We start from the raw sequence: 25,699 nt of genomic DNA on the forward strand, positions 1-25,699 counted from the left end.
TTGCTTAAATAAATAAATAAATTTAAAAAAAGAAAGAAGAAACGGTGAGTAAAGAAGTGGTAAACATGTAGGTGAATCTAAATGTATAAATTTTATCAATAGTAATAATAATGTCTACTTTGTGGGCAAAAAAAAAAGGCAAAACTCAAATACTGGACATCAGTTGTTTATAGTTTGGAGAGGTGATTGGAGTTAATGTGGTTGAAGGTCCTTGAATTATTTGGGGGGTGGTGGAATAAGATAATTAATAACTGTAGACTTTTTAAGTTTGAAAGATATAATTTTAATGGCAATTACTTAAAGAATAGAAAAGCAGTATGCATTTACCAACTGTAGAGGAGAGGAAATGGAAGAAAGGGGGAAAACCCTCAATTTTTAAAAAAGTAAGAAAGGAGAAATGAGATGCATGGAAAAGATGGTGGATCAAAGAGAAGCACAAAATTAGATGGCAGATGCAAGTCCAAATTTATCGCTAATCTTACAAAAATGCAAATGTGCTAAATTCTCTAGTTAAAAGACAGAAATGATCAGATACTTTTTTTTTTATTCAACAGGGATAGAGGCAGCCGGCGAGAGAGGGAACCCAAGCAGGGGGAGTGGGAGAGGAAGAAGCAGGCTCATAGCGGAGGAGCCTGATGTGGGGCTCGATCCCAGAACGCCGGGATCACGCCCGGAGCCGAAGGCAGATGCTTAACTGCCGTGTCACCCAGGCGCCCCCAGATACGTTTTTAAGTTTATTTGTTTATTTATTTTACAGTAATCTCTACACCCAACATGGGGCTCAAACTCATGACCCCCAGATCAAGAGTTGTGTGGTCTTCTGACTGAGCCAGCCAGATAACCCACATAGAAGATCTTTTAAAACCAGCCATATGTGGTCTCCAAGACCCACTCCTAAAACATAAGGACACTGGAAGCTGCAAATAAGGGTATTCATAATGATACATCAGAAAAACACCAACCAAAGGAAAGTTGGAGTGGCTTTATTGGTATCAAACAATAGAGATTAAGTTAAATATTATTGTAAGAGATAAAGGCAATAAAGGTTTTAATGCATCTGGAGGATAAAACAATTGAATGAATTAAACAGCCTCAAAATACACAAGCAAGAATGAAAGAACTACAGAGAAAAATTGATAAATCTGTGATTATTATGAAAGATTTCAACATATCTCTTGCAGTTACTGATATGACAAGCAAAGAAAAAAATTAAGATATACCAGATTTAAACTACAAACCCGAGCAAGTGGCTGTAGGTAAAATCCTAAATCCAACAGTTAGAGAATACATGTTTTCATGCACACATGGGAAATTTATAAAAAGTGATCATACTAGAATACAATGCAATTCTCAACAAATTATAATAACTGGTATCATACAAATCATGTTTCCATAACCTATGATGCAAGTAGGTTAAAAGTTGATAAAATGATGAATGAAAAAATTTTCCTCATGTTGGTAAATTAGAAAAAAATCACACTGGAAATTTTTAAATACTTAGAACTGAATGAAAATTTTATATATCCAAACTGGATATGCAGCAAAAGTGGTAGTTTGAGGGAAATGTGGAGTCATAAATACTTATATTAGAAAAAAAAAAAGATTGAGAATAAGCTAAGCATCCATCTCACAAAATTAGGAAAACAAGAACAGAATTTGGTGAAAGTAGAAGAAAGGATACCATAAATTAACAAAATAGAAAAATAAAGATACATAGAATCAACAAGGATGAAATTGGTTCCTTGAAAGACTAATAAAACAAATAAATATAGGCAAAATTTCAAAAGTAAAAAGACACAGGCATTAATCAATAATATTAGAAATAAGAAAGGAAATATTGCTACAGATAGAGCAGAGATTAAAAAGATAAAAACAAGGGACAGCTGGCTGACTCAGTCAGAAGAGCATGTAACTCTTGATCTCAGGGTCACGAGTTTGAGTCCCAGCTTGGGTGTAGAGATTGCTTACATAAAACTTTTTTAAAAAAAGATAAAAAAGAGAATGTCTTATACAGGTTTGTATTAATAAATTTTAAAACAGGCAAGGTATAAAAATTCCATGAAACACATGACTAATCAAAACTGACTCAAGAAGAAATAAAAATCCTGAATAGTCCCATAACCTCCATACATAGAATATATAGCTAAAATAGTTCTAGAGTTCATAGAAAATATCAAGCCTAGGGGAACCTGGGTGGCTCAGTTGGTTAAGCATCTGTCTTCGGCTTAGATCATGATCTCTGGGTCCTGGGATCGAGCCCTGCGTTGGGCTCCCTACTCAGTGGGGAGTCTGCTTCTCTCACTCTCTCTCACCCCCTCCCCTCCCCATCACTCATTCTCTCTCTCAAATAAATAAATACAATCTTAAAAAAAAAAAAAAGAAAATATCAAGCCCAAATGATTCCAAACATCCAAAGAACAGACATTACAATTTTATACATACTCATCCAGAGGATAGAAAAGAGGAAGCACTCCTCATCTCACTTTGAGAAACCAGTCTAACTTTAATTCCCAAACCAGGACAACTCATGTGCCTGCAAACGAAAATCAAGAAAGAATAGGAGAAAATTGAATCCAACAAAATATTTAAAATCGTGACCAGGGGCGCCTGGGTGGTACAGCGGTTAAGCGTCTGCCTTCGGCTCAGGGCGTGATCCCGGTGTTATGGGATCAAGCCCCACATCAGGCTCCTCTGCTATGAGCCTGCTTCTTCCTCTCCCACTCCCCCTACTTGTGTTCCCTCTCTCGATGGCTATCTCTATCTCTGTCAAATAAAATAAAATACAATCTTTAAAAATAAAATAAAATAAAATAAAATAAAATAAAATCGTGACCAAACTGGCTTTGTACCACGAATGTAAGGGTGGTTTGACCTGAATATATGATATATATATATATATATATATATATATATATATATGAATATAATATGTGTATCATTAATATATATTATACCATGTATAATAGTTATATATCTTATATTACATATTAGAGTATCATATATTATATTTTATGATTAGAAAGAAATGAAACTATAGTTTCCAGATATGATTATCTACCTTAAAAAACCAAAATAATACACTGAGAGATTATTAGAATTAATAAGAGCTTATGAAGATGGCAGGATATATGATAATGTTTAAAACTAAATTGCCTTTCTCTATGCTTGCTTATAAAATGATTCAGAAAAAGACAACATTTAGGTAATTGACAGAAAGTAAGGACTCTAAAACAAAAGCTAAGAAAAGGTGTGTAAGACCTGATATGCAGAAAATCTTACAACTGTGTTGAAAGATATTGAAGTCCTACATAAACAGGAAGGTTGACTCTGTTCAAGGAGGGAAAGACTCGTTACTCATATTTTATCAATTCTCCCTGTATTGATCTATAGAAGGATTATAATTTTGATCAAAATCCAACAAGACATTGAAAAGTACTTTACAAGCTGATTCTAAAATCTCTGTGGAAGAATGTGAGGCCAAGAGCTAGCATACAATCGTGAAGAAGAAATGGTGGTAAAACATGCCCTAAATGCAATGAAGACTCACGTACTTAAGATATGGAGTCCCGGCCCAGGACTAGCCCAACAGACCAATGCGACAGAAGCAAATGCTCACGTGCATGAAAACTGACGTACAATAGAACCAGCTCTTTAGACCCCTGGGAAAGGATTAACTGTTCAATGCAAGGTGCCTGAATAATTGGTAATGCATACGAAAAAGTATGAAATTGGGTCTTTATCTCACCTGTATCCTAAAATAAATTACTTTTTAAAGATTTTTTTAATTTTTGATTTTTTTTCTTAAAGCTTTTATTTATTGGAGAGAGAGACCGTGAGAGAGAGAGAAGGAGCAGGGGGAGAGGGAGAAGCAGACTCCCGGCTGAGCAGGGAGCCTGATGTGGGGCTCGATCCCAGGAATCTGGGATCATGACCTGAGCCGAAGGCAGACGCTTACTGACTGAGCCACCCAGGCGCCCCAATCAATTATTTTTCTAAGATTTTATTTTTGAGTAATCTCTACACGTAACCTGAGGCTTATACTCACAACTCTGAGACCAAGAGTCACCTGTTCTACCAACTGAGCCAGCCAGGCACTACTCCCCCCCAAATAAATTCTTAAAGGATTAAAAAATTTAAATGTGCAAGTGAAAACTTCAAAATTTAAGAAGAAATACATAAAAGAATAGCTGTATGACCCAGGTAGGGAAGGATTTTGTAAATAAGGCCAAAAAAAAAAAAAAGTCAAGTCAAACCATAAAATGTGTAATAAATTAGTCTACATTAAAATGAAGAACTTCTAGTTCACGAACTGGAAGAAATTACTTGTAACACGTATAATTAGCAAAGGGTTTGTATCCAGGATGTATTAAAAAGAAAACCAAACAAAAACCCTAGAAGTAAATAGGATTAAGAACCAAAGAACATTGAGCAAAAGACACGAGTAAGCATTTCCCAAAAGAGGAAACACCAGTGGCGAACATACATATGAAACGGTGCTCAATCTCGTTAACAGTACGGTAGTAAGGAGCGAATTGAAATCGTCTGGGGCAGGTCAAAATTCGTAAAGTGCAGTCCAGGATAGGGAGCAACAGAAACCCTTATTCGTTGCTGGTAGGAACGTGAATAGTAAAATCACTTCAGAAAACCCTGACTTTGTCTTAGAAAGGGGACCCTGTGCGTATCCCAGGAACCCAGCCACACCCCTGCCAGCTTACGTTCTGGAAAGACTGTCTGGTGTGTGGGCATTAGGAACCTTGTAGCTGGACGCTCATTGCAGCATTGTTCATTCTAGAGAGAAGCTGGATGAACCTAGATATCTGCAATAGGAGAATTAATACATAAATGGAATGTTACGTTACAACAAACAGTGGCTCCGTGCGACGCTGTGGATGAATGCTGGCCATGATAATGATTTTTTAAAAGGAACTAGTAGGAGGCTATGCATAGTATGATGTCTCTTGTAAAAAGCTCAAAAACAAGCAAAATTGAATGATATATAATTTGGGGTATTAGGAATTTTTTTAAGATTTAATTATTTGTTTGAGAGAGATAGGGAGTGAGCGTGAGCAGCGGCAGGGGGTGGGGTGCAGGGAGCGGGCAGAGAGGAGAGAGAGAGAGAACCCTCAAGCCCACTCCCGGCTGAGGGCGCAGCCCCACGTGGGGCTGGATCCCCCGACCCCGAGATCAGGATCTGAGCTGAAATCACAAGTCCGATGCTCAACCGACTGAGCCACCCAGGCGCCCCTAGGATTTTTTTTTTTTAAAGCAAAACTGTAATAAACACAAAATACAAAATAGTGGTTATCTTCAGGAGTGAGGTAGGGGAAGGAATGGGGTGGAATACAGAGGAAGATTCAGTGGTTTTGGTAATGTTTTAGTTCTTATCTTTGGTCATGTTCACAGGTGTTCATCTCGTGCTGCATAACTTTCATCAGTCATATATTCGCTCTGTGTATGTATCAAATAGACCATAATGAAAATAAAAACGAGTCCCACGTATACGCTTTTCTAAAAAACAAGAAATGGGGCGTCTGAGTGGCTCAGTTGGTTGAACGTCTGCCTTCGGCTCAGGTCATGATCCTGGGGTCCTAGGATCGAGCCCCACAGCGAGCTCCCTACTCAGCAGGGAGTCTGCTTCTCCCTCTCCCTCTACTGCTCCCCCTGCTTGTGCTCTCCCACTCTGTCAAATAAATAAATAAAATCTGAAAAAATAATAATAACAAAAACCAGGAAGTAACCCCAAAAGAAAGACAGCAAAATAAAAGGGCTGGACAAAGATACAGATAATAGGGCAAAGGCAAACAAAACAGGAGGCAGGAGTGCCAACATTGCCATCCAGGTAGAACTGAAGTCTAAAAGCATTACATGGGACAAAAAGGAACATTCTTTAATGAAGGAAGACACAGTCCCTGAGGAGGATAGAACAATTGTAAACCGTTTGTACCCAACAGCAAACCAGCCACCTATAATAAAGCAAAAACTCCAGGAAAAATGCAATTTCAGGAGCCTGTCAGACGCCTCCTCCTGCACGGTGGTCAGAGAGACCCCCCCCCCGCACCGCCCCCCCCCCCGCGAGGGTGCTGCTCGCTGGGCCCCCTACTGAGCACTGCCCTGGCTTTAGGGAGTCCCCACTGGGACAGGGGCCTTCCCTCTCCAGTGATCTGGAAAGGGCTGAGGGAGTGTGGCCAGGCTCCCAGGGGTCCCACTCTGGCCTTGTCCAGTCTCCCAGCCCCAGTTCCTGCCCCTGCTCCTAGATCCAGGCTCCCCGTGGGCAAGCTCTTGCTCATTCTTACCTGCGTGCTGTTCGTCAGCGTTCTAGGTTTCTAATCGACGGGATTTCTTCTAAGGGCTCTTCTGGCAGTGGGTCTGGGGTGGGGGGTGTGGTGGGGATGGGGAGGCTTTAATGTGTGAAAATGAACCCATTCTCCTCCCTTCCCCTTCCCATGTTCCCATCTGTGCCGATTGGCTGTGTGAACTTGGCAAGCCGCTAACCACTCTGAACTCTGCCCTCCCCTCTAGACGGCGGGGCAGTGATGTCAGAGCCACAGGTGGTGCCTGCAGTGAGGCTGGGCTGGCTCGGGAGAGGGAGGGTGGCTTTCCGGCCATCAGTCTCCCTTTCTCCCTGCTTCTCGAGTTCTGAGAAGGCCCGGCTTGCCGCTTGCCGGCCCCTGCCTGGGAGGCAGCTTAGGATGGGCCGCACCCCTCCGCCTTGCCTTTGAAGCCTTCCTCCAATTCCCCTGGGAAGAGGCCTGCCTCATTCTTCCCTGTCCCTCGGGCCATTCCAACTCACTCCTTGGCCGGGAGCCGGGTTCGGTGAAGCCCGCTCCACCCCTCAGAAGGATAGAGTTGCAAAATATTGGGAGCTTTTCCCGTCTGTCCCAGCCTTCCTTCTGGGCAGGGCTGCTTGTTTATGCTGGTAACCTGCTCTCACCGAACAAGCTCCTTTACCCCTCAGAGCCTCAGTGTTCTCACCTGTGGAATGGGGACGATAATAAGAACACCAAGTGACAATGCAATGAGATCGTGCCTGGAGGCGCTGGCCCGGCAAAAGGACCTGCAAAGAGCAGCTGTTGGAACTGTCCTGGCCAGGACCCTATTTCTAGGGGTTGGCGGGGCATTTTACAAACCAAAGGTCCTTTGCAGTGAACTGACCTCTTCCAGAGCTGCCGCTTCTCTTTGTTTCACAGAACGGGACTGCGGCTTTCTGCCCTTGTCACAAGCTCTCTGTTGCTGGACATTTTTGCGATGGGTATAACCTGATTATTTGCTCATTAGCAACTCAACGCCAGTAATTCACTTTTTCAGTTGAGCTCTGTGGCTTATGGAGTATCCCACCGCCTGGCCCAAGTTCCACGTGTGGGGTAACCCCAGGGGACCCCGCACCAGGCAGGTGCTCACGGCCACAAGAGCTCTGATGGCAGGAACTGCTCTTGCAGCGACGGTATGTGTATTTTATGCCAACAACCATCGGTTTCATTTGTTCTCCGGAATCTCGGACAATGTCCAGTTGAATGGAATCGCAGGAAAAAAAATGCCCCCCAAACACCGTCTCCTCTTAAATGCCAGCTCACAGTCTGAGTATGTGTTAGGTAGAGTTCTCACAAACGATATTTGTATGAACAAAGTGGGGCGATGTTGCAAAACTGGGGGTTGGGGAGGTACAGGGTCCTTACTGTGTCCTGTTGAGAGTCATTTTAGCTATTCTCTCTGAGCACTGACTTTTATGCCAGAAACTTGGACATATGATCTCATTTATTTGCCCAATAACCCTGTGAGATGGTATGGGTTTTAGTCGGGACTCTTGGGTGGCAAGTGACAGAGACTTAACTTTAACTAGCTCAAGCAGTAAAGGGCTCTATTAGCCATTTATTTGTTAACCCCTTCAGGCCTCCATAAACTGAAGCCATGGTCTGTCTCTCTGTCCCTCTTCCCTTTTCCCTTCTGCCTGTGAACTGGCCTCGGGCTCTAGGGCTCCGCCTGGGCAGAGCTTAAGCAGGAGAGAGGCATAAACCAGGGCGGGAGTGGGGGGCATGAAGCAGAGCTGCCAGCATCCCAGTAACTTGTGATTCAAGAAGGTGCCCCAGCATCATCCTTGGACCAGTCACAGGTAATGGAGTACTCTGGCCAGGAGGCCTAGGCCACAAGACTCAGGCTGACTGGCAGGGACGAGCTCCCACTGCCCATGCCTCGATGCCTCCTCTGGCATGGCCCCTGAGGTCATGGGAGGGCCAGGAGCCTGTCAGCCTCAGAGCATGGGGAAAGAAAGCTGGTGTCTCAGGGAACACAGCTCCCAGAAGCTTTCCTGGCCTAAAAGGGTTGGGGGAAGCCTTGCCATTGCAAGTGCCAAGGGCAACCCCAAACACTCCCTCCAGGGCCCTTGGGCTCCTCCTGGCTCAGTGTTCTGGGCTGAGAGTTAGCTTCCCGGGTAGGCAGAAGTGAGGGGCGCCCACAAACAATCTTAGCCCCATTGTTTGAATGCCTGAGTTTGGCTGAACCCTGTGACCAGCTCACTTGCTCATGTGACTCTCATGATGGCTCTGTACTACCCCTCAGTTTATAAAGAAACCAAGCCTGGGATGCTTAAGTGACTTGTCCAAGGTTACATGGCCAGTGAAGAGTAGAGTCGGGACTGGAGCTTGATGACACTGCACTGTACACCCCCCGGAGCTGAAGGGGGGGGGCAGAGCACCCCCAAACCCCAGAACCCTAGTGACTGAAATGATCAGAATGAAACACTGACTCCCAATCAGGGGCTTCCAACTATAACTCAAATCCTCTGTTCTAGAAGCATCCATAGGGGCCTGTGGTCTATGGGGGTAGACCTGGACCCCGCATGTCCCTGGAGAAGCTGAGGCTTCCCTTGGTCCTGGGCAGGGCCTGAGCCCGCTCTCCTTCTTTGAGGAGCAGAGGAAGAGAAGGGGCCAGGCTGTGCATGTGTGCGTGGGGTGGGGGGGAGCTCAGCAGTTCTGTACTCACCCTTGTGCTTTGCCCGCAGGGCTCAGGGAGGGCTGATGCCCCAGGAGCTAAATGGAGCTGATGCCCCACTGATAATAAGTAGCCTTTCTCTGGCTTTTAGCCTCCCTGAGCCTTAGTTTCCTTATCCATAAAATGGGGGTAGTGACAGCACCTGCCCCGCAGGTCCGGGTGAGGAGTCGGTGAGATGGGCACAATACGGCTGGGAGTGGCTAAAGCAGGTGTTTGAGAAGACGTTGATATTTGTACTCCCTTCCACCTCCCCTGGTTCTCCTCCTCCTGTATCTTTGTCACTGCTCCAGCTCTAGTTCAAATCCCAGATCAGCGATTCCCTAGCTGTGTGGCCTCAGGCAGGTTACTCGGTATCTCTGAGCCCGTGTTCCTGGTCTGTAAGATGGGAATGCTCACCCCTGCTTCTTAGGGCTGTGATGAGGAATGCACCGCATCATCCCTGTAAAGCTTCCACACAGGGCCTGGCGCACAGAAGCCTTCGAGGAGGAGGATTTCTTCCCTTCTTTCTTTCTCAGGCCTTAATCTGAAGCCATCCCCACATCATTGCCCAGGCTGGCTGCCGCCTCGGCTCTCACCTGCCTGACTCCCGACCGCCACCTCGTGGCCTGACAGGTGACTGCATGTTCAGGAGTGAAACAAACTAGCTTCTGGTCTCCGGGATTGCGTAGCAAAAAACCCCCTTTGTTAAGGGAGGCGCTGCTCACAGAAAGGTCCTAGGTGTTCTGTTACAGAGGAAAGACGCACGAGGGGCTGCCTACCATTGGGCCAATTCCAACTAGACTCTGCGCTAAGAACTTTCCATGCATCGCTCTGATTGGCACTGATATGGATCAGAGTTTTCCAAATGAACAGATAAGGGTCCCTGGAGCCACAGTGGGCACAGCAAGGGTTCCAAGGCATCGACATGTGCATTTGCTTTATCTGTAGAGTGGGTACAGGGGCTTTTGTTGTTTATGCCTCTTTAGGCCACAGATAGAGCCATTGCATATACTCTTCTGCGTTATTCAAAATCTCATTGTGTGTTGACTTTATTCTCACCTGAAGCAGACAGCAGTTTGTCCAGCATCAGGGATCTCGGCTCCTGCAATCTCTGGCCTTTGGATCCTGAGTTCGACCCAAGTGTGCCCCACCTCCCTGGGGACTTGCCGCTCCCCCCTCTGAGCACTTGCTCTGGCTGTTCCCTCCCCCAGGTTTTTCCCCTCAATTTTCAGCTACAGCTGACCAGCCCCCCACCCCCACCCTGGTTTATGCCTCTCTTCTGCTTAAGCTCTGCCCAGGCGGACAGGCGTCCTGGGAGACCATCCCGTTCTCCAGTCAAGCCCCAGGGCTTGCTCTGAAGTCAAAACCATAAATAGAGTCCCCCTGTCTGTCTGTCAGTGCCCAGGGTCAAGATCTGCCTGATATGAGGTCCCAGGATGCTAGAGGCAAAGAGGGCATCTCAGGCAGAGTGGCGGTGCTGGCTGTAGGAGGGGGACTCTGGGCGGAACTGGGAGAGAAGTGTGCCCATCTGTCAAGTGGACATCACAGCCTTTCTGCCCTAAGGGGCAGCGAGGACTAAGTGAAGCGAAGTGTGCAAGGCTCAGCACAGTGCCTGGGGCACGGGCGGTCCGGCAGGCAGGCGGCCACTGGAGAGCAGACTGGCTTCACTGCCCGGCTCCAGGGGCGCTGTTCCCATCATGCTGGGGGGCTGCAGGGCCCTGTGTGGCGCCCTCCTTTGACCATCCTCCTACTGCCTGCGGGACCACCCGTCTAACTGCCCACCTGTCCAGGCTCCTTCTGAAAAGCAGCGCACATCTCACCTTCTCCAGTCCAGGGCTCACAGCCCAGCAGGATTCTCGAAGAAAGCTGAGGGCCTGGGAGCCGTGGGGAATATCGGAGGCAGGACTGCACTGGGGCTCAGACCCCTTGCAGACAAGTTTTATAGGGTGGGCTCACAATCATGTTCCTCTCCTGGGACCACCCCCTTCTCAAGGACCCTCTCCCACCCCCAAGTTCCTGGGAGAAATCACCCTGGAGCACGGTGCTTCTCTCTAAGCCTTGGTTTTCTCATCTGTGCAATGGGATGAGCACTGTTCCGGGTTGTTGCAAAGGTCAATGGGCTGAAGTCTGTAACTGGCAGTGGCGGCACCGGCTGGTGTTTGTCCTGTTGGAATCTGACCCGGAAAGGGGGGCCTGGAGGGAGACCTCCTCCCATGCCCTCTTTTTCCCCAGGGACCCGGCCTGTGTTTCTCCCACCTCCTATGCCTTCACCTTCTGGGCTAGGAGGAGAAGACAGGCAGGAGACAAGGGAGCACTGGATTAGCACACCCCCTCCTCTCCACCCCCTCCCCACATTTTTTAGTGACAGGATTTTAAAGGGTTGCTGTAGGCAAGAGAGTTGGCAGCCCACTGCTGGGGGTGGGGGGGTGGAGCTTGGAGGCCCCTCTTACAGGAGCCGGAGCCTGGGGCTTGGACGTGAAGACCCGGTTTAGTCCTGTCTCTGTGCTGAGCAGCTGGGCTGAGTGACTTAATTTCTCTGGGCCTCAGTGAGGCCACTCTGAAGGTAGGAGAGTTTCCTTGATCCCCAGTCCCTGAGCTTGACCTTGGAGGACCAGATCACAGGGCCAGAGAGTGTGGGCTTGAGAGGACAGCTGGGGTGCTGGTGAGGCCATGGATTTCAGCCAAACCTGATTTCGAACCTTGGTTCTACTGCCCCTTGTTACCTTTGTCATCTTGAGCCGGTCACTACCCCTTCTGAGCCCTGGGTTCCCTTCTGAAAAATGGGACCTTAATACTTGCTGCTCAGGGTGTTGTGGGGTGCAAAGGAAGACATGAACGGGAGCACCTCAACTTGTCTAGACTCCCGGAAGCCACGTGGCTGAGAATCACCTACAGGCTGCAGAAGAGGGTGCCAGGTGGACCCTAGGGGGCGCTGGTGCCCGTGGGCTGAATGAGAGCAGCTAGAGGTGGCTTCCAGGTAACTCTGGCCACAGGAGTGGGGACAGGAGGCTGAGAAAGAGTAATCAGAAGGATGGGGAAAGGGGGAGAACATCAGATCTGTGGACGTGAGGCTCTGCCCCCAGTCTCATTGCTTCTCTCCCACCCCCAAACTGAGCTCTTCTTCTAGTTTAGGAAAGTTACAAGATTTTGCCTGCCCCTGAGATTTTGCGCAAGGCAGAAGTATTGCCAGACACTCCTCCCCACCCAGTCTTCTCCATGCTGGCTAACTTCTGATTGCAGCTTAATATGTAGCTTCTTCCAGGAAGCCTTCCATGATGCCTCACCCCTCCAGGTGAAGTTGCATACCCCTGCCACAAGTCCTCTCCGAACCACAAATGAGCTTATATCGCAGTCTACTTCCTTGAGGCACAGACCTCTGAGCCCTGGTTCTCAGCCTGGTAGCTGGCACTTAAAGGTCCCATCATGTTGGTTGGTTGAAAGAATGTGTTGGGGAACGGGAGAGTGTGGGATGGGATAGATGCATTTGTTTTAAGCATGGGGGTGGTTCGAGATTGGGATGGGCCAAGGATGGGGAGGTGAGGATTATGGGATGGGACAAGGAATGGGTTGGGGTGAGAAGAGGGACCACAAGCCCTCCCTCCTCCTTGACCAGCTGTCCCTGACGCCCATGGAGAAGTCCCTCAGGCCTCGCGCAGGACTGGCTCCGGCCCCCCTCCCCCCAAGGAGAGGCAGCACAGGCGTGTACGGGTTGGTTTATTTACAAATATACTGATGTCTCATCTTTTGTTGGTGTTTCCATTTTCTGCTTTTGTGGGAAGAGGCAGAAGGTGAGCGTGGAGGGCAGGGTGGGGGTGGTGATGTGGTAAACGCTAATAAATAATTTAACAATGACAAGTTATTAAATAAAATGTGTCTGGGGATGGCGGGTGGGCAGTGAGAGTCTGTACAAGGAAAAGAGAGGAATGGCCGATGGCTGGTCCCCACGCCCAGCTGGGCTGGGCTCCCGTGGGGCCCTCGGTGGGGTGGGGGCACCAGCAGACAGGCTCATTGCAAACTGCACCTTCCAAGGGCCAAATGTGGGAGGGTCTTTCCTGCTCCCCCAGCCCTCAGGCCTCGTGTGCCCGGGAGTGTGGATAGGTCTGTGAGCCTCCATGTGCGTCCGGGTGTGAGTGTGTGTCTGTGTGTGTGCGTGCGAGTGTGGACCCTCTTCCCCACAGGGCGGAGTGAGCCCCAGAGCTTCGGGTGTTCCCAGGCAGGAGGTGAGGTCCTCACCCCAGGTGGTGCCCAGAGCTCAGGCCAGGCAGGGCTCAGCCGGTTCTCCCTCCCCCAGGCTCCCTGGGCCCCGAGCCAGGGGGGAGCGGGCTCCACAGGGGTGGGTGAGGCAGCCTCAGGGCTAGGGGGCAGCTGAGCCCCCTAAAGGAGAAGAGGCCGCCACCAGCCCTGTGACAGGGCCTGACCTCGCTTGGGTCCTGCTTACCCAGGGACAGTGGACTCCTCTCCACCCCCTCCTGCGAAGCTTCCCAACATGCCCCGCCCGCTTGTAGTGACCCCCTCCACACAGGCTCTGCCTGCCCCAACGTCTGACCTTTGGAACCACAGTGTCCCTTTGTGTGGCCCCCAGGAGACTCCATGGATCAGGCAGATGAGGCTCTGGCTGGGGGAGGACCCCACCTTCTTGTCCCTCCTCTGCCTTATTTGCTGTGTTACCTGGGGCAGATTCCTTCCTCTCTCTGAGCCTCATCTTCCCTAGCAGGGAACCAGAACTCGGTTCCTAACACTCCCCCTGCCCATCTCGCACTTTCTGCCTCTTCCTCTGGACCAGACCTTTGCTTCCCTCTTCCCCTTGGGCTTCCCATCCCAGCCACCATGGATGATGGGATGATGGTCGGGATGGGGAGTGCTCCTGGCTCCTCACTGAACCCCTAGTCAAGGCTGCACTTCCTCCCACACAAAGCGGGAAGAGCCTGCTTATCTCAGCTCTCCCCAGACCCCAGCGAGCCTACTTGCCTCTGCATGCTTCTGAGGGCTGACCCTGAACACTGACCTCCTTTCTCTCAGCCTCGGGCTCCTCATCTGAGAAATGTGTCCCCACTAAGATATTGACAGAGCTGGGTCAGAGTGTGAATGCCTCTCCTTCTAGAAGAAAGCTCCTCAAGGGTGGGCCCTACGTCTTGTTCATCTGCGTCTCCACACCCAGTCCAGGGCTGGGCAGGGTGGACACTGGTGTCTGGGGGAGCCTGAGCGAACTGAGGGCAGTGAGCTGCGGCACAGAGCAATCACCTAACCATGGCTGATGGGGTGTCTCTGGCCCACGGGGCTCTCTGAAATCCCTCTGGATTTGACCATCCATGGGACATGAGTGCGGGTGTCTCTGAACCAACTCCTCGCAGGGAGCAGTGCACAGTGGGGGCAGAGCCGGGGCTGGACTTGGGGGATTATGAGACCCCGAGTGAGAAGAGGTGCCCCCCAGGGGCTGGCAGGAGTTTCCTAAGACAAATCATGCCCCCCTGACCTAGAGGCCATTCACCAGACGAAGAAGATGAGGGGCTGGCATGGAGGCCCTGCTCCCTCCCCTCTCCTAGCCCAGGCTTTCTAGGCTGGGATAAAGGGACTGGACCAGATGCCCATTTCTGAGCTTCCTTCCAACTGAAAGAGTCTGGGAGAGAAGGACCAGGGCTCCTGGGGGTTAGGGGGTCTGCCCCTGGGCCTGCCCCAAGTGCTCCCAGCATGATTTGGACCACGTGAGCACAAGAAAAGGAAGGGGAGCATCTCTTAAGAAACCATCGTGGCTGCCTAAGGGACCCCTGGTGGCCCAGGACAAAAGACGGTACAGAGCCCGGGTTGGCTGAGGCTGCAGAAAACCGAGAACAGCAGCCAAGATCCCTGTGAGAGTTTGTGTGGAACGAGGAGGAAGCGCCAGGCTGGCTGCTCGGCCGAGGGGGCTGCTGAGCTGCATCACCCCGCTGACAGCTCTGCAGCAGCCGAGGTCGCCCCACTGGACAGAGGACAAAACCACAGAGCAGGCTGGCGAACTTTGAGGATCCCAGAGAGAGCCAGGCGGAGGGGCCCAAAGGCAGAGAGAGACACCCACCGTCCTGTTCGCTCACAGGCTGTACGGGGCAGATCTCAGGGTGGCAGCCTAGGGCTTGGTGTCAGAATTAAAGGCAGGGTGCCCAGCACCTGGTGGAGGACACAGTGGCCACCAGAGGCCAGCGAGGGGCCACTGAGAACAGTGCCTATCAGCCTGACCTCGCTTCCTCTTTGACAGGATCAGAGCTGAGTGGATCCGGGGTGGGGGTTGACGCAGCCTATCTGGCTTCCAGCCGGGCATCTGACAAAAACGGGGCTGCAAGTGCCCTGGAATGCGTCATCCAAGGAGGGCCGGTTCATGGGCCAATACCCAACACCAGACCGGGAGAGGCCCTGACGGTTCCCGTGCCTTGGGTGAGAGACACAGGGCTGACTCCTGACATCGCAGGGACAGCAAGCCAGTGGTCACAGAGCTGGGAGTGCAGAGAAACTCCACTGAATCAGATGAGAAGAAATGTAGCAAGTAAAAAAGTCAGGGTCCTTCGCTGGATCTAAACCATACATGCCCCCTCCCCCACATACACACAGAAAACCGCTTAGCGGTCACGTGTGTGAGCATCCGGGGATTCAGTTACAGAAGGGTAGTGTGAGTTTCCAGGTAATGTGGCCTCAACTGTTCACTACATTTTGGGCCACATTAACAAAGGCAGGGTGCCTAAAGCGGGGGAGGTGGCTGGCTGATGTCAGTGGGGGAGATCGGGTTATATCTGTTCCACCTTTAGAGGGAAAGCTGTAGCCCAGCTGAGGGCACGGCTTTAAGAGAAGGAACTGGAAGAGCCTGGCTTTGAGAAGTGAAGACTCAGGGCTCAAAGAGGCAGAGGCAAAATCAGCAGAAAACGGCTAACCTGGGCCCGATGCAGCAGCGGGCTCCTCGCCACTGGACGAATGCGAGGGGCAGAGGGAGCCAAACTTCAGATGATGTGCCAAGTGGGTGACTTGTGAGGTCCCTTCCCGCCTGGAGGTTTTGCCATTTGTCCTACCTGGTTCTGGGGACTCTGTCTCTGCCCTGCCTGCTCAGGCTGCTCCCGTTTAGGCTGAGGCTAGGATACGTCTGGGTCCACGTGTTTCAAGCCCCAAACTCTCCCCTACCTCCCTCCCCTCCTCCCTTCTCCCCTCTTGCTGTAAGAGGAGGGGGTCCCTGCCCCGGTCTGGCCTCTTTCCCCTTCCTGATGTGGCAGGGCTGGCCCAGAGACCGCCTCTGTGTCATTTTAGCGTGTCTGTATCTGTGTGCATATCCTCGTGGGTGTGCCTTTGAGTGTCCGTGCGTTTGCAAGTGAGGCTCAGTCTACCCTCCCCAGGGACTCCCCCTCAGGGCAGAGCCGGCGTGGGCTTGGCACACCTGCCAGGCTCTTCCCCACTTCTGTTCCAGGTTCGGACTGGGATGGGTGAACCCAGGCTGGCGGGCCTCGGAGGTGGGGGAGCTGGGCACCAGCCCAGGGCACAGGGACACGCCCTCGCAGGTAACAGGCACAGCACACGACATCATCGCACTGGGGCATGCAGGGGGGCCCTGCCCGGGCCTAGACCCGGCCCCTGGAGGTTGGCTGGACACAGAGAGGACGTTTAAAAAAATAGAGAGAATTTAAGCTTCCCAAAAAAGAGATGGGTAGGGAGAAGGAGGCGATGGAGGCCGAGGTGGGGCTGGGAGGCGAGTGGCTTTCCAAATACTCTGGGTCCCTGGGGTGACACGGTCTCTGTGGGCAGGACGCGGCCCTGCCCAGGCTGCGCCCATCTGCCTGCCCGGCTGGCCCAGGGGAAGGGCACCGTATGGCTGTGTGTAGAGTCTGTGCGGGCTGGGGGGTGGCCGCGGAGGCCGCAGGCCCACCCCACGACCCTGGCCCAAGCGTCCATGTGGCCGGCTGGCTCTCAGGAGGCGAAGTAGGAACTCTGCATGGAGTAGAGCCGGTCGATGGGGTTCCCCACGCGGGCCTGCAGGGAGCCCACGTCCGAGGAGCCGAGGAAGCAGTCGCTGAGGCTGGTTAAGGAGGTATCGCTGTCGATGTCGTGGAAGATGGAGTCGTTCCCTGGGGGCAGAGGGGGCGTCAGGAGCCGGGGCGGGCGGGAGTTCCTGGGGGGCTCTGTCAGCCCTGCAGGCTGTGTGGCCAGAGGTGAGGAGGGATGGGATGACCTGTGGCAGCAGCGGGGGACCAGAGGTGCTGAGGGCCACGGGTGGGGTCTCGAGGGCACCCCTTCTGTCGGGAGGCGACAGGTGGGCCGTGTTGGTGGGGCCTGCCTGGGCCCTGGGGTGGGATGTGGATGTTGTGGCCCCCGGCCTGCCGGGTCAGGCAGCGAGCGGGGGCGGTGCTGGGGTGGGCAGGGGGTAGGGCGGCTTACCATAGGGGTTCATGTGGTCACCTGGCATTTGGGGCGGCGTGAGGCCCTGCTGGAAGGGGTCGCTGCTGCCGTAGGGACTCTGCTCCATGGCCACGATCTGCTGTTGCGGGGGGGCCAGTGGCGTGTAGGAGGCCATCATGCCCTCCATGCGACTCGACAGGACCTCTGGGGACAGAGCACACCTTTACCGACCGGCCCTGTCCACCCTGTCCAGGAGCCCACCCCACCCCCGGGGAGCCCTCCCAGATGTACCTTGGGAGTTGCCACTGACCTCCCACGTGACCCCTCAGGCCACGGGGCCCACTGCAGTGCTCGTGACTATGACCTCCTCTGGACTCCCCTAGATTCCAGGGCCACTGAATCCAGGTCACTGACCCCTGTCCCCTGTCCCCAGACACACCCTCCAGCTCCTCTTCAAGAATCAGTTTAACAAAAGCCAGAGACCTCCCCTCCCCACGTCCTCCCTTCCTCTAGTGGCCCTGCCCTCCAGAAGCTCACTGCCTGGGGGACCCAGACACTAAGCAGGCAGTAATGATTCAACATATGGGTGCAATGGGCTCCCTGCATCTGGGAGCATCAAGGTGGGGCCCAGGCCAAAGAGGCTCAGGGAAGGCTTCCTGGAGGAAGGGACCCCGTGACTCCATGTAACTTAAAGAATCAGCAGGGGTTCAACCACACCAGGGTGCAGGCATGCCCTGCCACACACAGCAGAGGCAGGGAGGGGAGAAACTAGCCAGGGGGAGCAGGGAGCCCCAGGGGGAGCAAGGGGCTGGAGCCTGAGGATGAGAGAAGGCCAGGGATGGGGAGGAAGATGGTCCTCTTTAGGCCCAAGCTCAGCGTGGTTCTCCCTGAGGCTATAGGAGGTCCGTGGAGGGTCTTGGCCAGGGAGAGGCTGTGGAGAAAGGCTGGCAGGGTGGAGGCTGGAGGCAGGGACCATTGAGGAAATTGAGGTAGGGGCTGGGGTCCTTATTAAGGTGGGTGTGGGAATGACAACTCCTGGGAGGGCATGAGGGACACAGGACCAGAAACCACTGCCCTACTTGGCAACTGAGCAGATATAGTGACTGGAGGACCGGAAGGGTCAGCGGTGACTCCCAGGGTCCTGGTGCGGGCACTGGCGGGGGGTGGTGCCATTTGCTGAGATGGCTGGGAGGAGCAGAGGGTGTTTTGCGAATGTGGTAGCAGGGCTGCTGTGTGGAGTACTGTAAGGGCTGGGAGGGGCTCAAGGGGGACCGTGGAACATTCTCGGGGAGGCTGCATCTCGGAGGCAGCTGGGAACACAGGAGGTGGCTGGGAGACCAGAGACAGTGGCCACAGCCCCAGGAGGCCAGGCTGTCTTAGGAGAGGGGGGCAGCGGGGGCAGAGAGAAAGAACTGGGCTCCAAGGCTCATGTGCAGCCAGGGACACGGGCCTTTCCCTGGAGCCCCTATCTCACTTAGGAACAGGTGGCCCTGGGGCTCCCACTCCTCTTGGGCAGTCCCAAGAAGCTCCCTGTGCTCTCCCTTCAAGGCTCAATGTCCCCATGGGGCTTGGGAGGCTAGCCCCCTGGCCCCAGACGTCGTAACAGCGTTTTGGCAAAGCCCAGGGTTCAGGGGCCTGGCTGCTGCCCCTCCAACTGGCTCCTTACCACCCAGCAGGAGCCCACCCTGAGCTCCTCAGCACCCTGCAGAGAGACTCTGGAGATCCCTGCTGAATTCTACTGTGGGCCGTGGGGTAGATGGTCATGTTAAAAGCACAGGCTTGGGGTGCCACACTGGGGGCCGAGGCCAGCTCTGCCCCTTACTAGCCGAGTGATCCCAGTAAGTCCTCTGGTCTGAGCCTCAGCCTCCTTGGCTGTGAAATGGGCTGACAATGCCCTTGCCCTCTGGGATCAGTGGGCACTCAGTGAGGCGGAGCATGGTCAGTGGGGACAACCATGACTGGCGCACCCTGAGGGTTGGACATGGTTGCAAGTGTCTGTCTGTTTGCTTGAAGTAAGCTCTACGCCAAACTCAGGGCTTGAACTTGTGAATCTGAGATCACACACTCCACCAATACGCGCCCCAGGGGCGAAAATTCTGCCACCCTTCTGGGCAGCCCACCCACCCAGCTCTCTCCTCCCGGGTCCCGCCCGGGGTCCCCACCACCTCTCTGGATCCCAGCAGGGTCTGGGGTGGCAGCCCAGGTGCGGGGGGACGGGGGGGAATGCTGTCACCAGAGGCTGAGCCTGGGCCCTGTCGCCCTGTTCCCGGCTCACCTTGGCCCAGCCGCTGGGAGTTCTGCTGCTCCTGCTGCTGCTGGTGCCGCCGTGCCAACTTCTTCATCTGCGGGGGACACAGGTCGTGCCAGTCCCCACCTCCCTGCCCCCGTTCGTTCCCGGCCCCTCCCAACAGGGCCCCGTCTTCTGCCTGCACCCCCACTCCAACCCTGCCCACTGGGGGAGACAGGTGGCCTCTCACCTTGGCTCTTTGGTTCTGAAACCAGACTTGGACCACACGCACGCTGAGGCCCGTCTCTGCCGCCAGCGTCTCGCGGACCTGCCCGGTGGAGGGACACAGATCAGGCCTGGGGGGGCCGGGGCAGCAGGCCAAGGAGGCGGCGGTTTGGGGGAACTGAGGGATGGGGGGGTGGAGGGACGTCCCCGGTCCCAGTGAGAGTGGTGGGGGCATTGTCTGGGAAGGCGGCGGGTGTGGGGTGTCAGCCCCGCCCCACCCCAGCGGCCCCTCACCTTTCGGCAGGGCTTGGAGGACACCTCAAAGGAGGCCTTGAAGGCTCTTCGCTGCTGCGTGGTGAGGATAGTCCGGGGTCGCTTGGGCCTCCGGGGGTCCTTCCCGTCGTCCCCACTGCCTTTACTCTGGCTGCCCTGCCCCTTGGCCGGCTTCATGTCCCCATCCTCGTCCTCGCTCTTCACTGTGGGGGACACACCCAGCCCATCAGTCTGTACAAGGGTCTCCAACCTGAACCCTGAGGCCATCTGTGGCCTGGCGGGATCCCATCAGCTCCTGCCAAACCCGGCCACGGCTGGCCCCCCGGCACTCAGGACCCCGGGGCAGCACGCCAGCCTCTGAGAAACTGGTTCCCATGGCACCAGCCCAGTGCCGGCGGGCCCCACGACCCAGCGAAGACCCCAGGGAGCCTTGTTTCTTGGAAGCTTCCAGGGACTAAGAACGGTCAGGCAAAGACATACCCCAGACATTCTCACACCGAGTATTCATGACCACGGCACGCACGCCACACACACAGAGTCATGCTCTCAACCACTGAGGTGCACGTGTGCACTGGCACGTGGGCTCACCGAGGACCGGGCACACGCAGCTCACAGAGTTACACACACACAGGCGCATGCTCCCAGGTGGGGACATACAGGCACGCACACACCCAAACACACACACACACACGCAGAAGCATGTGCATTCACCCAGAGACACACCCACGCCCACCTTGCCCATGCGGCCACTTCCATGCCCAGAACTGTGGGTCTCAGAGATGCCAGCCCCTGGTGGACTTGATGCGCCTCCCGCGGCCCCTGAGTTGGAACTAGTCTCCTTTTTCCAGGCCCACCTTCCTCAGGGCATGAACCCCAAGGGTGGGTCTCCTCCCTCCAAGACCCCCGCCCCAGGCCTGGTATGAATGGGCCAATGGCACCTGGCCAGTGTCTGCTCTGCCATGAGAGTCCAGGCAGCCACCATGGTGCCCTGCCCACGGGTGGACAGAGGGACAGACGGAAGGGGAGCTCACTGCTTCCTCCAAGGGCCCTGACAGTGACAAAGCTCTTCCAGATGGGCAGGTCCTGTGACCGCGGACTCTAGAAAGGGCTCAGAAGACCAGGGCATCTCCTCTCCAAGCCCTCTGCTCCTGTCCTCCCCACTATCCTGGAATGACAGGGCCCAGCTTTCTCCCTGGCTTTTCCCTTCTAAGACTCATTCCTAGCTGTACCCGCCCTTTTGCCAGGAGGGCTCTAAGATGGCTGAGTCCTTTTGGAGGCTGGAGCAGAGCAGAGAGGTGCCTTCATCCTGGGAAAGGGGGTCTTTGCCTCCAGCACAGAGGGCCCTGGTCCCCCCACCCCGCCGGGAAACAGAAGAGCCCTGGCTGCTGCTCCCACTGCTGAAGGATGTGTCAGAGCCTGGCCTCTCAGCCACCAGCAGCCTGCAGACCTGGGGCCGGCAGAGACACCTGTGGTGCCGTGCCACGGTGGCGGCCACAGCAAGGCAAAGGGACAGCGGGGTTGGGGGGCCAGAGAGCAGGGTACATGTGGCGCACATGTGTGAACACCACACTACGTGTGAGCATGTGGATAAACGCGTGTGGCCGTGTGCATAGCTGCTCAGTACGTGTGTGATGTGTGAGCTGGGTCATGTGTGCACATGTATGGATGCATGTTTCAGTGTATGCACACGTGTGTGTTCCCGGGTGTGGGTTCGTGCATGCTGGGAAATCTCAGCATACGTCTACAGATGTACATGTGTCCGTGCACATATGCTCCTGGGCATGGGTATCCACACATGCATCATATGTGCGTGTGTGTGTACATGTGTGGTCCCATGCACAGACACTGGTGTGCGAGCATGCGTGCCTCAGTGGTAGTGTCTGCACGTACATTTGTGTACTTGGGGATGTGCACACACCTCGGTGTCCATGTGCACCTGCACACGTGCGTGTGAACACATCAAGGCCATGGGCATCAGGATGTGTTGTCTGTACAGAGCTCGGGTCCTGGGGTCAGGACTGGGCTTCTCCGGCAAGGCCCCCTCCCCACCACCTGCCCCCCCCCCCCGCTGCCTCCCCAGCTCCAGCCATGGCTCACCAGAGTCGGACTCGTCGGGACTCACGGAGCTGAGCAGGTCCTTCTCCTTCTCGTAGTCCCCCTTGCACAGCAGCTGGCCCTCCTTGAGCACAAACTCGTCGCCCTTGCGGAGCTGCCGCTCGCACACGCAGCAGCAGAAGCAGCCCAGATGGTACACACATTCCAGCGCCCGCATCACGAACTCTGTGGGGGCGATCTTCTCCATGCAGCCGCTGCACTTGGCTGCGAAGAGCCTGCAGGTGCACAGGGTGGGCGCATTAGCTCGGCTTGGGGGTCCCTCCCAGAGGCCACTGTCCACCAAGGACCTCTCCCTCCTGCCGTCCTGACCTTCCACCCCAGGTAGGAGAGGCCCACCCTGGGCGCAGAGCCAGATGTGGGAGGGTCCCGTGGCCCTACTCTTCTGGTTCCCAGGGCCCTGGTGGCCCAAGAGTGGGGGCTGGGCATCGTGGGGGCTGGGCACTCTCCTGGGTGCTGCAGCTCAGGGCCCTTCCTGCTCAGAGACACCGTGGCCACTAGAGGGCAGAGCACAAGGTCAGCCTCAACCTTCCCCAAGAGCCAGGGGATTCCAGGGCTGGGTTCCAGGGCTGAGAAGGGCAGGCAGCCCCCTGGTCCCATCTCCCTTCACTCTAGGACCTGCCCCGCCTCTTCTCTGCTCCCCCCACCCTTCCCATATCCAAGCAATCCTTAGCCCTGTCCAGCCCACCACCCAGGCTGGGCCGCTCCTCTCCTGCCTGAGTGCCTGCCCCAGTCCCCTTCCTGGGCTCCTGGCCCCTCTCACCCTTCCACTCACCCTCCAGGATGAGAGCCAGAGGAAGCTGTCTAAAACACACATCTGGTCATGCTGCTTCCCTGCTCCCCACTCTGCCATGACTCCCTGGTGCCTCAAGGCCCTTCACATCCTGCCTCTTCCTCTTACTGTCTTCGCTCCTCCAGGCTGCAGCCCGATGGGACAGCCTGCGCTTTCTCCACAGCACCTTCCCACTAGCCTTTTGGCATGTTCTTTCTTTGCCCCTCGGTTGGGCTAACCCCCACTTATCCCTCATTTCGGTGTAAGTGTCTTTACCACGTGTGGACATTGAGCACGGACAGCGTGCCAGCCGCTGCTGTAGGCATGGTGCGCGCAGAAACGCATTTAGTCCTTGCAACGACCCGATGAGACAGGAATGAACACTGACCCCATCGTAGAGATAAGGAAACTGAGGTGCCGAGAGGCGGAGTCACCTGCTCAGGGTCACGTGGTAGTAAGGGATGGGGCCGACGCGGAGCCTGGCCTGCTCCAGCCCGTCCGTGACACACTGAATCCGTCTTCCATCTCTGGAGACAAAGCCAGGCGGGGGTCTCCAGCCAGCGTGTGCAGAGGGTCTGAGCAGCATGGCCCCTCCTCTGCCCTCACCTACTGACCGCTCCTCCTGGCTCCCCCCTCGCAGTCACGTGCCCCGCTCTGTGGGAACTCAGCCTCAACAACACTTTGATGGAAAAATTTATGAAGAATCAAATTATTGCTGCTGGGAGGGAATTAAAACCATTTTTCATTCCCCACGTCCCTGGGCCACGTCTGCGGGCGCCACTTTGGGAGCGCCGTGCGCATCCCATCCCTCTTTATGGCCCGCCGTAGCAGGCACGGATTACAGCTGCAGTTCTCTGCTAATCGGTTCTGGAACAGAAACGGCCATAAATGCAAGGCACTCGGCCTGCCTCCCTTCCCGGGGCTGCCATCAGCGCCGCCCACGACGAGCTAGCGGGGCGCGGTGCACAAGGCCAGTCTGAGCTCTGCCCGCCGCCCTGGCACCCGCCGGGGCGCTCAACGTGGGGGCCTCCCCCAGCAACCCCTGCCATCCGCCTCTATGCTACCAAGCAGGCTCCTACTCATCCTGCAGTGCCCAACTCCAGTGCTGCCTCCACCGGGAAGCCTTCTTTGACGCCCCAGGCAGGGGGAAGTGGCCTCCTGTATGCTCACCTGAGCTTCCCTCAGGCCTCAGTTCCCTCTACTGTGAAATGGGCATGTCAAGGGGACCTCCCTCCAAGGGCTGTTGTCAGGATTCGATGATACTGGGCTTGTAACTCGGTAAATAAGAATCACATCAGTGACAGCACATGAGCCTGCCAGCTTCCAATTCTGCAGGCGTTCCGCAAGGCAGGGCCTGGCTCTACCTGAGCCTCAAAAGGTCCTCGGTGACTGTTTGCAAAGCAGGTGAGTGGAGGCTTGGGGTGTGTGTGGCAGGCAGACAGGACCCCGCTAGCCCACATAGTGGATGGCTTTGCAAGGGGAATACAAGCTGGATCTCGGGTCCGACTTGGCCCTTTGGCTGGATACCTTTGTTCAAGGTACAACCTACCCAACTGTCCATGGCAGCCTTTGGCAGAGGCCCCTAGGAATCTGGCTGGCTGTCTAGCTCTGCCAAGGGGCTGGGAAAGGAGCCAGGTTTCCAGAACTTAATGCTCAGACAGGGAGGATGCTTCTGCCCTGCCCTCCCCCACCCCCACCCCCTGTCCCCTCCCCACACTTCTACCTCCTGATCTAGGTGCCACGCTAAGGTCTGCAGCCTGGCCTCAGTAGCCCATGAACAGATAGGCGCTGGCTGATCTCTGTGCCAGTCTGGCGGGGCCGGGGGCCCAGGCCAGGGTCAGCGCACCTCCAGCGGCTCCTGGAGAGGTGGCCCTCTTAGGTAGGGGAGGGGGGCAGCGGGAGGGGTGACCCGCATTTGCAGGCACCCGCCACCATGCAGGCTGCATTCAGAACAGCCGTGCTAATGCCTTGGCAGCAGGGGGTCGATTGCTACTTTCTCCAAACTCATCAACACAATCTATTATTAATACTTCTCCAAAGGCTCGGTGCCGCCATTACCGAGGCAGTGCCAGCCACTCGGGGCGTCATCTGTTATCTAGATTGCAAAAACTCGGGATATAAAACAAACTGCGCACACTTTATAAACGGAATGTGCCATCCGCTTGGTCTCCAAGCATCTCTCCACCCAATAAAACATCGGGGGGGATGCATGAAATACTCACTCCCAATTATGGGGCTGCCTTTGTCTACGAAGCCAGGGTGAGCGCGACTAACGCACGTGTGGGAGGGGCTGGGGGCACCAGCGGGGTTCCCTCTTCCCCGTGAGCCCCCCTCCCTCCCTCAACCCCTCCCATCGCAAAGGGCTGGTGGAACCGGCCACTGAGAAGCAGGCCCAGCCACAGGCGAGTGGCACTGGGATTGGATGGACTTGCGTTCAATGCCTGGTTCCACCACTTCCTGGCTAGTGACCGGACAAGTAATTGCCTCTCTGAGCCTCAGCTTACTTATCTGTATAATGGGCTCAACAACACTGCCTGCTTCTCCATGTGAAGATGCAGCGGGTTGTCAGTGTAAAGCAGTGGGCACGGAGGGAGAGGTCAGTGGGCTGGAAAGCCTTTGGAAGCCTGGAATGGGCCTCTCCAGGAACGCTGCACAGAAGCTGCATATACTCACCAAAGACAGAGCAGCTCAGGCTGAGGAGCTCCGAGCCTTCCTGCCCTGCAGGGGCCCTGGAGCCCGATGCGAAAGGCCCTGCCAGCATCTAAGGCACTGGCTTTGGA

The 25,699-nt window shown here is 54.4% G+C and overlaps 1 protein-coding gene across 2 annotated transcripts in view; it reads right to left on the reverse strand.

The window, feature by feature from the left end:
• Positions 1-12,672: 12,672 nt before the first annotated feature.
• The window catches only part of LMX1B (LIM homeobox transcription factor 1 beta), an 84,232-nt gene continuing 71,205 nt past the window's right edge, over positions 12,673-25,699 (reverse strand). Inside the window, exons 3-8 of one of the 2 annotated variants that reach the window (XM_045790925.2) lie at positions 22,133-22,365; positions 20,057-20,238; positions 19,788-19,865; positions 19,586-19,652; positions 17,371-17,514; positions 12,673-17,039 (exon numbers count right to left, since the gene is read on the reverse strand). In XM_045790925.2, the coding sequence (XP_045646881.1) occupies positions 16,882-17,039; positions 17,371-17,514; positions 19,586-19,652; positions 19,788-19,865; positions 20,057-20,238; positions 22,133-22,365 (862 nt within the window). In that variant the 3' untranslated portion in view covers positions 12,673-16,881. Of the gene's footprint in view, positions 17,040-17,349; positions 17,515-19,585; positions 19,653-19,787; positions 19,866-20,056; positions 20,239-22,132; positions 22,366-25,699 lie in introns of both variants that reach the window. The other variant, XM_045790924.2, reaches the window with a different exon arrangement.

The sequence above is a fragment of the Ursus americanus genome, chromosome 18, assembly GCF_024610735.1.
Source record: "Ursus americanus isolate L20-20 chromosome 18, mUrsAme1.1.p, whole genome shotgun sequence".
Classification (NCBI taxonomy): Eukaryota; Metazoa; Chordata; class Mammalia; order Carnivora; family Ursidae; genus Ursus; species Ursus americanus.